At 50.3% G+C, this 12397-nt stretch overlaps 1 protein-coding gene across 8 annotated transcripts in view; it reads left to right on the forward strand.

Annotated features, from left to right (window-relative positions):
- Window positions 1-12397, forward strand: part of ANKS1A (ankyrin repeat and sterile alpha motif domain containing 1A) — a 78899-nt gene that overhangs the window by 13685 nt on the left and 52817 nt on the right. For 5 of the 8 annotated variants that reach the window (XM_063418519.1, XM_063418513.1, XM_063418514.1 and 2 more), the window contains exons 2-5: window positions 4228-4308; window positions 4979-5135; window positions 6890-6952; window positions 11774-12070. In XM_063418519.1, coding sequence (XP_063274589.1) covers window positions 4228-4308; window positions 4979-5135; window positions 6890-6952; window positions 11774-12070 — 598 coding nt within the window. Of the gene's footprint in view, window positions 1-4227; window positions 4309-4978; window positions 5136-5543; window positions 5562-6889; window positions 6953-11773; window positions 12071-12397 lie in introns of those variants that run through there. The other 3 variants (XM_063418520.1, XM_063418516.1, XM_063418518.1) reach the window with 2 other exon arrangements.

Genomic DNA, 12397 nt, shown 5'->3' on the forward strand with positions numbered 1-12397 from the left:
CAGCCCTCGCTGCCCCCCTGCACTTTGTCTCTAAGGCTTTGAGTGAAGTACACAAACATCTGGGGCCAGTGCTCAGCTGCTTTAAACTTCCTGAGGCCTTTGGGCCAAGCCACTCGTGTGTGCTGGTGTTTCATCTGCTTTTTGTCTTTGGTGCTGGGTGTGTAAAGACAGGGGGCCAACGCCCTCTGCTCTGCACAAGCACCCTGAGCTCTCCTGGTGCTTCCTTAACCCATCTCAGTGACACCAAAAACTGGCCCCAAAGGTTCATCATTTGAGCTGAAAACACCACGTTGTTCTCTAGGCTTGGCCCTGCTTTAGCTCCTTGCCTGGGGTGGTTTTGTGAGCAAAGTTAGCACTGTTAGGTAAGATTAGTAAGTTACTGTTTAGTAAGTTACAAACTTACTAAAGTTTGTAGTTGGGAAGAAAGAAATGCAGAAGCAAGAGGACAAATGTGGTCCTGTTTAAAGGTACTTTGGGGTTTTACTGTGACCTAAAGCATGTGCTTTATTCAGCAGTTTTCACAAGCAGGAAGCTTCATTTAAGGCCTACAGCACTTGCTGAGTCATGGAGCAAGAGAAAAGAGCACAAGAAATAATTTAAATGGAGCAGATGGTGCTGTTTTCAGAGCTTTCCTGTTGTCCTCAATGTTTAGTCTTAGTTCTCTTAAGCAGATGCCATCAGGAGCATCTTCAGATGCTGCCCTGGTGCAGCAAAGGGCAGGTGAGACCAGGGTAATCCTTTGAGAACAGAGACCACAGGGTAAAAACCCCTTCTTTGATGTGAAGGGGTTTTGGTGCATTGGGGGAGAAAAGAAATCAAAAAGCAGCAGTGGTCAAATTGGCTCCAGACCTTTACTGGGGACCTGCATTTACAGCATTCTCCTGTCTGTGCTGGGATTGGGGTTTCTGTCTAATCAGAAACAGCCCAAAGTCACAGAGAGTTCTGGGCTTTGTGCTGTGCTTTTCTCAGCACTCTGTTTCCATACCTCAGGAGAACTGTATGGCCTTTCTGGCAGAGAGGAAGAGGAAGAGGAGGGAAGGGAGTGATGTACTCACTGCAGTCCCCACATCTAAATATAAATAGTTCTCCTCTTGGATCCTTCCAGTCTGATCTTATGGGTGATTTGACCTTTCTTTGATAAAAGCTTTCTTTATTTGCAGGAATAAAAAGGCAGAGGGGAGGAGAGGACACAGCAGATGTTTATTTTTAAATATCTTTAGATCCTGGCAGTTGGTTTCTGCAGCACCCAGCGCTCACTGCTGGGCCAGCTCCCTCCTGGGCTCCAGCTTTTCTCCACCCCTGAGCTCCTTGAACAAACTTTGCATTTTACTCTAAAGCATTGACCTGAAGATTTCTGAGGAAGTGTTTTATCATGGGGACACCACGCTCCAGTGGGGACGGGTGCCCCAGGCTCCGGTCCCCAGCCCTGCCCACTGCACCACTGACCCTGGTTTTCCTCGTTTCATAACTTCAGCTGAAAGAAACACTTGTGTTAATTGCTGCTGGTTTTTCATGTGTTCACCCTCAAGCAGTTTGAGCTCAGCTTCCAAACACGGCTCAGTTTAATGTGCAAAACCACGGGACGCTGGCACTGCCCAAGCAAAGGCAGCACAGGTGCAATGTCAGAACTGCTCTAGACTGCACACAAGGCTTTCTGGCACTTGTTCTAACCATTAATTGCCATGTTTAATCCAGCAATAAATTATTTGGGCAACCACACTGCAAGAGCCCACTGCCAGGAACAAACCAGAGCTGAGCGCTGCTCGTTCCCCTTCGTGCTTCAGGATTGCAGAGCTGGATCAGGCAGGGCACTCCCACACTCTGAGTGGGGGTTTTTGGTGTCTCACTGACCTTCTGGGGGTAGTTTAAGCCATCATCCTGTGAGCTCTCAGGGTTGCTGTTTCCCTGAGATTCTCCTTGGGGTTGCTGTTCCCCAAGGTGCTCAGGGTTCCCCCAAGGTTGCTGTTCCCTGGGAGTTTCCTCTGGGTTGCTGTTCCCAGAGGTAATCAGGTTTTCAGTCTTCTCTTCGCCCTGGGTGTTTCACACCAAAGCCAGAGACGACAAGTTGAGTCCAGCAGTTCGTGTTATCAAGCTGTTTATTCTTGATTATCTATCAATTCTTGTCGAGCTTTGCCAGGCGTCCCCAGCAGAGCAGGACAGGGGGGGGACTGGAGCGGATCAGAGAGCCCCACACCTTATGTACAGTACCCCTGACCCAACCACTGTCCAAGACGTATTTTTTATTTACAAAATTTTACCAGTACCTACTACCTATGCTAACATGTCAGTTCTACTCTAAGCCAATCTCTAAAACCCAACTCAGCTCAAGATGGGGGATGAGAACAAGAACAAGGAGCACAGGGGCCACTCCCCAATTCCTCCATCTTGTCTCTTCAGCCCCATATGCTAAGAATCCTAATTTCTATATTTATATTCTATAATAAACCATCCACTACTTATTTTAAATTCTTAGGATTTGTGATTCTTCCTGCATGTGAGTATTTACTCCCATGGACAGGAATCAGAGTCAGTGTCCTCCTGGGATCTGTGTGGGTCTAACTGACCCCCCTGTCTTGATCCCAGACCCCCTGTACAGTCTCCAAACCCTCCTGTACAGTCTTCAAATCCTCCTCCTGTACAGAGGAATATCCTGGACTCCAGCAGTGAACAATGTTATCAGTGCTGGAGGTGCACTGCATGTGTGTATTGCTCTGCCTGTGCATGTGTGTCTCCTCCTGGAGCACAGGGTGGTGTGTGGCGTGCAGGGTGCCTCAGGATAAGCTTCTGATCCTTTGCAAATTGGATTTTGTGGCTCACTTGCCTGTCCTCTTGGATAAAGTTTCCCCTTAGCTGCCTGTCCTCTAGCAGAGCTCGGGTCCATCTCAGCACTGCAAAGCCTTTTATAATGCTCTGCAGATCAGGAGTCACTTGGAAAGGACAGGGACAGACTTTCCATTTCCCACTGAAACGTGCTCCAGAGTGAGCCTGCTGCTTCATCCCCTTCTGGAGTCCCACTCAGCCTGCAGGAGATTCCTGTGGGGTTGGTTTGGTGCCTTCCCTGCTGTGTGGCACTGAGGTGCTCCTGGCTAGCAGCCCCCACATGTGCTGGGGAGGAAATGGATTGCTCAGAGAAGGCCAGCTTCAAACAGAGCCACAGCTGGCTGATTTTAAACCATTTCAGCTGGGGATCAGAGGGTGCTGCCTTTAAGTTTTACCCCTAAAGAAAACAAAGCAGGAAAATGCACCACGTTAGCACAAGTGGGATTGTCAGGCCTTGTAGTAAGGCCCATGTAATTCCTAAAAGGATGGTGTGTAAAACAGGCCAGCACACACAGAGGATGGGTTGTACTGGAGAGGGCCATCATCAGGAAAGTTGAACAGTTCCAGTTTGCTTGTAAGAATGTACTGGTTTGAGTTTCATGCCCGTTTCTGGGAGAGGGTGGTGACCCTGGTGGAGGGGTGGCTGACACCACACTCCTTTCACAGCCAGCTCAGGAGCAGCACTGGCCTCTTGTGCCACTCTGTGCTGATGTGAACAGGACACCCTGCAGGGGCTGGGGAGGAGTAATCCTTGCCAGGGTTAATACTTAAATCTGCACTGCTTGACTTTTGAGCAAGGGAGGGAAGTTAATGCTCTCAGAAGTGCTGGGAGACCACCTACTCTTTGGTACAGGCTGCCAGCAGCTGACAGATGGAAGTGATTTTGGGACAGTGAGAAGTCAGTGTGGAATCAGTGGTGACCAGGAGCAGACTCTATCCCACAGTCTTTGACTTACACCCACCCCTTGTGACTCTTGCTGTGGAGAAGGAGAGTTTCCCAGAGCCATCAGAATTCTTCTGTGGGGTGTGAATGAACAGTAGGTCGATGGTTTGCTGTCTCTTGTGGTTCAGTCTAATAGCCACATGTTCCTCTGAAATGCTTTTTGGCACGCCTGTGGATGGCTGAGGGATGTGTGGATGGCTGAGGGATGTGTGGATGGCTGAGGGATGTGTGGATGGCTGAGGGATGTGTGGCAGTGGGAGCTCTGGTTGGAAAGCAGGAGGGTGAGATGCAGCAGAGGTGTGAATCCATGTGCAGGCTGTGCTGACACACTGACCCCTCTGCTCCGTGTGACTGCCCCTGACACAGCTGCCAGACCCCCACCTTGGTGTGACAGCTGTGCTGCCCCTGCCCTGTCTCTGTTTGGTGTTTGCTGAAGTGTTCCCTGTGTGTTTTTTGTCTTGCAGCATCTGGAGGGGGCCCAACGTGAACTGCGTGGACAGTACTGGATACACCCCGCTGCACCACGCTGCTCTGAACGGCCACAGGTGGGTCCTGTGCCGTGCCTGGGCTGCTTTGTGCCTCCCTGGCCACCCCTGTGTGCCTCATTCACTGCTGCAGCACTACTCCATCTTCAGGGGAAGTGGAGAATGTCACTGCTTTGATCTTACAGCTCGAAATGCTGATTTTTTCAGCCACCCTTGCATTTCTAAGCAATTTGGATAAGCTGTAACACCGTGTGAAAGGGGCTCCCTGGGGACAGTCCCTACAGTCTTCCTGGTGTCCAGGGTGCTCTGGGCCTGCACCACTTTACAGTTGCTTTGTGTGCATGTCACATTTTTAAGTAACTTCAGTGTGGTAGATCTTGTGTTGCTCATTGCTGCCTGAGATATTGAGAAATCAAATGCAGTCTTTATTCACCCTCATTGTGCTGCTGCAGTTCACTCTGCAGCAGAGGCTTGGGGCTGACTTCAGGCCCTGTTCAGCTCCATTAGTGAAGAGTTAATGTGGATCTCCCCTGAGCTCATCTCGGCAATATTTCTTTCTTTTTTTTTTCGTTTCCTTTGGCAGCATTTAATAGGAACACTTCAAAAATCACATTTCGAGAGGCTCTCTGAAACACTCCTGTTGGGATTAACTTCTTGTTCAGTACTTGCTGCAGAGTGTGAGCTGTGAAACAAGGACTGAATGTCTCACTGAGGTTGCTGTCTCCTGCAGGGATGTTGTGGAAGTTCTGCTGAGGAACGACGCGCTCACCAACGTGGCAGATTGTAAGGGCTGTTACCCCCTGCACTTGGCAGCCTGGAAGGGAGATGCTGACATAGTGAAGCTCCTCATCCACCAGGGCCCTTCACACACCAAAGTGAATGAGCAGGTCTGCCTGATTTTCTCTAATGTGTCCTTAAATCACTTCCCTGGCTGACTCCTGACCCTTCCCAAAGCAATAGCAATGGTTTTAAGGTCCTGTTTGCTGGTGGGATAAGAAGGGCACTGCCTAAAGCAATACATTCAGCTCTGAGTTAGTGCTAGGGTGAACAGATATTTAAGTTTTATAGAGAGACACATAAATATGAGAACTGCTCAACACTTAGGAAGTGGTCTCCTGCTTCTGGGCTTCTAAAACTAACCCACAGTTTTCCTTTCAGCTGCTGGATAGCTGAGCAGGTTTCTAGTTCTGCAGAGGATCCATTGGCTCCCTCCTTTGGGAACTAATCCAAGCAGCTTTGTTCAGTCTCTTTGGCCGTGCTCTCTTAGCTGCTCTCCTGGCTTGTCTCTGGCACTTGCTCCAGTTCACTAATTTGTGAGTTCTAAGATAATTTGAACACTACTTGCCCCCAAGATAAATCCGTAGCTTAATCTTAAAGAATTATTTTCACAATCAGGCAAGAATAAAAAGCCTCTTGGATTTGTTCCTTTTGTCAAGCTGATGGTTTGGTCTGGGGTGCAGGGGGAGTGAGGGTTGTGAGACAGCTGTGTCCACTGCAGAGGGCTGGCTCCTGTGGAACTGCCCCATGGACATCAGAGGTGTCTTAAATTACAGGGAACTTCTGAAATGCTGCTACTGAAAGGCCCAAATATTCCTGTTGTTGCAGAGTTGTGTTTACAGGAACTGGTTTCATGAATGAGGCCAGCTGAGTGCTGTCACTGAACTGTCCCTCCCTGGGTGAGTCTGGCAGACACAGAGTGACAGGCCCAAATCAGGTGGCTAAAGCTGCAATGGGCTGTGGTTGTTCCATCCCTAAGGCAGGAACATCTCATGTCCCTGTGAATCAACTCCCAAACCACTCAGGTGTTCTTTCAGGAGGAAAGGAATAAACCACAGAGGTTTGCCTGCCTTGGTGCCAGCAGGCTGAACCTGGGCATTCATTCCCAGGTAGGTCAGACACCCCTGGCCTGAGTTCATCTGGGGAGTCCCTGCTGTTGATTTGCTCCATGGTAGTTTTCCAGAAGCTGGGGAGCAAACTCCTTTCAGAGGCAGGTTTAGGAGTCCCAGTCCTTCTTTGTAGGATCCCAAGTGCCACACTGAGGTTTCCCAGGATGGGTAACTCGATGCACCAGGCTGCCCCAGGGATAAATGCTGCTAAAACATCGTGGAATGAAAAATCTGATTGTAGTGCAATTCTCTATAATTCCTCCACTGAGCAGGAATAAGAGGAATGTGTGTTCTGATGTCTCTGGTGACATTTGCCAGGCTGGGGCTGTGGTTGATCCTGTCTGCAGGCACTCAGATCCCATAGGCTTGAGTGCAAATAACCCTTTTCAATCAACCTGACAAGAACTGAGTGAGAGCCCATGGTGTAAATGTTCTGCTCTGAGGAGGGCAGCTAGAGAGGTGATCCTTGCAAAAGATCCAGAGCTTAGTATGATCCTTGCAGGTAATATTTCATTCATGTCTGTTTATTAGGAACCCTGTTAAGTGAGAGAAGTCAGCTGAGGAGCCTGTGCTTGGAGCCTGGTCCAGGTTACAGCAATCCCAGCTGGAATGGCTTTTGCTGGCCCTGGCTCTGACTGGAACAAGATGCTGTGTCCTGCCATTCCACCCCTTGGAGTCACCCATTGCTTTGTTGCTGTATCTCACCCATTTCATTATCACATTTTTTTTTTCTTTTTTCCTCTTCCTTTTTGTAGAATGCTCTTGAGATCAAAGAACTCAAAAAGTACGGCCCCTTTGACCCATATATCAATGCCAAGGTGTGTACTTTGCTGTCAGCATTTCACTGCATCATCACTCCAGGCTGCACTCGCGTGCTTCCAGGTGCAATAATACCTGTTCACTTCGCAGCTGCTTGGGGAAAAGGAAAATGGGACCATTGATTTACTGTGGGTTTCTCTCTTCAAAGCAGTTATAGAAACATAATTAAAGGAAAGCTTTTCCTTACTTTCCTGGGGGCTCCTTCCTTTCTTAGCCTTGTAGGACTCGCAGTGATGGTCAGTTTGCTTGATGGGGCTGGATGACTTCCCAAAGGTAATGTCACTTCAATTCAATGTTCTAGGTTTTGTTTCATGTGCTGATGTTGCTGATAAATGCAAAGAGAAGGAATTTTTTCCCTGCTTAACCATGGTTGCATTTTCTCTGTGGGCTGTTTGGAGTGAATTTTGATGCCTTTTCTCCTACCAAATGCATAATGCTCTGTGTTGTTTGAATGTACAGTTAATTCCTGTGGTGGTGGTTATGGGGGGAAGGGAGGACAGTGATGTTCCTGCCTCCCTTCCCAAGTCCTCCATGTCCTGCTTAATTCATAGTCTCTCTTTTGGTATTCAGTCTGTGGTGTCGTTTGATCCTTCAGCCCTGGTCTCCTGTTCCTGTTTTCTGGCCTGTTTTGCTCCTCTCTTGTTTTTGGTTGTTTTGAGCTACAAAAGACACAACATCAGCTTGTGCTGAGACCGAGCTGTTGAAAAAGCAGATCAAATTCCTGGTGGTGGTTTCTCAGACACCACTTTTCAGTTTTATTTCTAGTGAATCTGCAAGCCAGGGGTGGCAAACACTCTGTTGCTCTGCCCTGAGACATCTCTGCCGTGAGCCACCATGCCACAGCTGCTTCCAGCCAGTTATTTTGGATCCACCCATCCATGGCAGATTTCTGTCTGTCAGAGTTTCCCTCTGCTTGGTCTGCAGGACCTTAGAAACACAAAGCCAGAGCTGCTGGGCTTGCTGGGAGTTGGGCGTGGTTTTGCAGAGCCCTGTTTCAGGGACACCAGTGCCCACCCTCGGAGCACAAATGCGTTCCCATGAAGCTCATATGAATTGGGGATTTTTGCAAAAATCCAGATGGGAATTTTATACCTTTATGTCTTCTGTGGAAACGTCATAGTTGAGCAGTTCAACTTTCAGTTGCCTGAAAGGAACTTCCTAAAATGTTCTCAATAACCAAATAAGTTCTTACACACTCCACTACTGGAATGTTGAATGAAGAAGGAGTGTAAAGAGGAAACATCCAGGGAGTTACCTTCTTTGTGAATTTTTATTTACAGAGTCTGCTAATTTGGGTTTTATACTGTGAAAAGTGCATTATTTAAAGCCTCAGTTCAGTGTTCACAATGGCTGAGGTGCTCTCTAGAGCAAGACAAGATTTTGGGAATCTTTGCTTTGGATTTGAAGAGGGAGAGATGATTCACACGCAGTTGTTGGGTTCATCACAAGCTGTGAGCAGCTTTGCTCCAGTTCCTGGCCAGGTGTGATGAAGAGCACGTGGAGCTGTACCTGTCACACAGAGTGGTGTTTTCTCAGGAGCAGCCAACAGGAGGTTGTCAATAGAGCAGGACTCTGTTGGATACTCAGACACCAACAAAAATCCTGCCAAGGAACCTTAGAAGTGGGGTGGGTGGGACTGAAGGGCTGTGTAGCCACTTTCCCAACCCTGGGGCAGGATCAAGGCTCCTTACACCATTCCTGAGCAGAGTTTGCCCACCAGTTTCTCAAAAACCTCAGAGAGGGACAGCTCTGCGGCCTTTATTTGGCAGTTTATTCAACCTTTCAGATCTTTGCAGGTCAGAAATCTTTTACTTATTTAAACCAAATCTCCCTCTGCTCAGTCAGAGCTCTCTCATGGTGTGGTGGGAGCAGAATGGACACAGCACTTGAAGGAGCTGTGCATTCTCCACTTGAGCATGGGGTGAGGAGCAGCAGGGCCCTGTGTGGTGAGTGGTATCACATTGCCAGGGCTTGAAACCTGTGCTGGAGCCCATAAAAAAGCAGAGCCATCCCTCCTCATGTCCTGTTTGTGTTCTGCAAGGTGGGCATTGCTCCTCTCTTCCAGCTGAGAGCTGGGGGGATGCAAGGATTCCTGCAGGAATGCAGCCCCTCGACCCTCCGGAGTGCTCTGTTTTTCTAAGTAGTTCTGAAATTTGAAGCCATGTGCCTTCTGGCTGCTGGAATGGAATTTTCCTTTTCCATCTCTGATACATCTGTAGGTCTGAGCACTCCTGCTTGCTGCTCTGGTTTGTGCCTGGAGAGATGATGCAGGAAGGGAGCAAACTCCCTTGCCTTGAAGAACTGGAATATTTTTGGCTGCTCAAAATTCTCCCAAAATGGAGGCAATAAAGACTCAGGCAGTAGTGGGAGTTTCCACTGCACAGTCTGGAATTGGGAGAGACTTGCTGTGATGATTCAGGGGAATTTTACTGCCTGGTGATCTCTGCTGCAGGAGGAAAGTCTGGGGATTTTGCCTTGAGCATTGGAGCCTCAATCTGCTTAGGGAAAATTGGACTGAACTGCAGGGAAGATGAGGGAAGTCTCCAACAATTAGGTTTTTAAACGATGTTGTGTTCCCATTTCTGAGCCCTCAGGCAGGTGCTTGGAGCTGGTGCATTCTTTAAAGCCCCCCAAGGGATACATACCCTGTGCTAGGGAGAAAGGAGAGGGGACAGTCCCAGCCAAGGAAATCCCCAGTAGCCAGGGCTAGCATGGCACGAGCAGCGTGTGCCCCCACAGCTCTGGGGCTGCTCAGAGGGGCTGGGGTCCTCCAGGCTTTCCACAAAGCCTGGCAGTGAGGATCCCTCGTGCCACGGGGCAGGCTGAGAGCCTGGGCCCAGCTGTCGTGGGCTCCCTGATCCCTGTCAAACGGGAATAATGGGATTTGCCAACCCTGTAAATGCCCAAAGCAGCAGTGTGAGCTGACGGGCAGGTGCGAGCTCTGATGTTCTCTAAACTCTGTCCCCTCTCACTCCGTTTGTATATTTTCTGTGCAGACTTCTGTATCCTGCAGTGCCCTCTGTCCACGTGTATGTGCCTCCCCCCAGGACTGAGCCTGTTTGACCTGGACCTTCTGTGCTGGCAGTGATGCTTTGCCCCCGTTTGCCCCCTGCATGTGCCTGGTTCTGCCTCCTTCCCTTCCCTTCCCTTCCCTTCCCTTCCCTTCCCTTCCCTTCCCTTCCCTTCCCTTCCCTTCCCTTCCCTTCCCTTCCCTTCCCTTCCCTTCCCTTCCCTTCCCTTCCCTTCCCTTCCCTTCCCTTCCCTTCCCTTCCCTTCCCTTCCCTTCCCTTCCCTTCCCTTCCCTTCCCTTCCCTTCCCTTCCCTTCCCTTCCCTTCCCTTCCCTTCCCTTCCCTTCCCTTCCCTTCCCTTCCCTTCCCTTCCCTTCCCTTCCCTTCCCTTCCCTTCCCTTCCCTTCCCTTCCCTTCCCTTCCCTTCCCTTCCCTTCCCTTCCCTTCCCTTCCCACTGCAGCTGCCAGAGCCTCTCCCGGCTCCTGCTCCCCTCCTGCTTTGCCTGTGGCTGAGGAGTGATGCAAAAGCCAGATACAAACAACTGGGGGAGGGACAGGAGTGATGCAAAAGCCAGATACAAACAGCTGGGGCAGTGACAGGACTCCTGTGAGCCTGAGAGTGACCGAACACCCCACGAGGATCCGAGTGCTTGTGCAGCCTCGCCCGTTTGTGACACGGTGCAAAACACTGAGCAGTGTTCCAAGGTGTGCATGTGCTCTCACAGCAGGCAGGCAGGGATCAAATTCCCTTCTGCAGTGGTGCTGCTGCCTCCAGCAGGACAAGAACATTCTGTTTATTTTATTGGAAATGTTAAAATGACAAATTCAACCATGATTCTTTCAGTTGAAGTGTGTAACTGTGTTAAAGTTTTTGGAGGGTTACATTGTCAAATAGTTGTTTCTAAAGTTCTTAAACCAGAATCCCTCTGTGGATGACACACAGTAGTAACACTAGAAACTTGAGAGGAACTTTATTTGAGGAAAGGCTCTCTTAGATCTGGCCATGTTGCTGTTTTGCACCTACACATGCAGGCTGTTGCACTGCCCATCTTTGGGCTTTGCATTGCTGGTTCTTAGCCTGGCTGCTGCTGCACACTCTGGTTTGGGTCTGGCTTCCAGCTGGGGGTGCTCCCTTGTTGCTGTGACATTGCTTCCCTCAGCTGCCCTGAGCCCTGGCCTGCTCCTGCAGTGGTGGAATTGCACGGCTCTCTGGTTCACAAACTGCATGGGACTGGGTGCACCCTTTCTCTAAACAGCCAGAATTGCAGAGGTGGAATGACTCTTTTAACCAGGATAAGTAGGATTTGAAACAATTGAAGTTTAAATCTAAAATGACGATGATCAAGCTCCAGCAAATAGAATTCACACAACAGGTTGCCTGCCTTTTATTGAGCCTTTTATTTTTGTGGCACCCTGAAGTGTGGGTTGCTTCCAGGATACCAGACTGCCTTCCCCAGGTGCCAGCAGCATTAATGGGAATCTGGATACAGCTCAACATCCCTTAAACTTTAAAATGGCCCCTGGATTCTGACCCTAGTGCTTGGAAAGCAGGCTGGTCCCTCTGTAGTCCCTCTTTCCCACAGCTGAGGTGTGTTCAGAACATCCCTGAAGCTGTGGCTGGGCTGGCCGATCAATGACCTTGTGAGGGGATGCCAAACCCCCAGGCAGACGGTGAAACATTGCTCAGGCTGGCTCAGCCTGGCCTCTCTATTTCCCCACTGCATTTTTTTGGTCTCGTTTTTTGCATTTAAACCCTGACGTTGGAGCGAGGCGCGGGCTGGCCCTGACGCGCCGCCGCTCGTGCCCCGCAGAACAACGACAACGAGACAGCGCTGCACTGCGCGGCCCAGCACGGCCACACCGAGGTGGTGAAGGTGCTGCTGGAGGAGCTCACCGACCCCACCATGCGCAACAACAAGTTCGAGACCCCCCTGGACCTGGCTGCTCTCTACGGGAGGCTGGAAGTGGTGAAGATGCTCTTGAACGCCCACCCCAACCTGCTGAGCTGCAACACCAAGAAGCACACCCCGCTGCACCTGGCAGCCAGGAACGGGCACAAGGCGGTGGTGCACGTGCTCCTGGATGCTGGCATGGACAGCAACTATCAGGTATCTGGTGGGGCTGAGCAGGGCTGGGCTGGTGGCTGGGGTTGGAGAGCTCCAGCAGCTCTCCTCGCAGAGGCAGCGCTGGCAGGAGCTGAGGAGAGCTTTGTGTTCTGCTGGGCTGTGTGTGCAGCTCTGGGCTGCTCGGGGGGGCTGCCCGGAGGGGCTGGGTGCTGTGCATGCCTCACACCTGCTCAGGGGCCGGGCAAAGCCCCAGACACGGAGGGAGGGACAGAAACACCCTGCGGCCGAAGCTGTTCTGCCCTGCAGTGCTGTGAGCTCTTGATAGGCAAACGTGTCTCTTCCTATCAAGCCACTTGTGAGCGTGCTGTT

Source organism: Prinia subflava, chromosome 23, assembly GCF_021018805.1.
Source record: "Prinia subflava isolate CZ2003 ecotype Zambia chromosome 23, Cam_Psub_1.2, whole genome shotgun sequence".
NCBI classification, from domain to species: domain Eukaryota; kingdom Metazoa; phylum Chordata; class Aves; order Passeriformes; family Cisticolidae; genus Prinia; species Prinia subflava.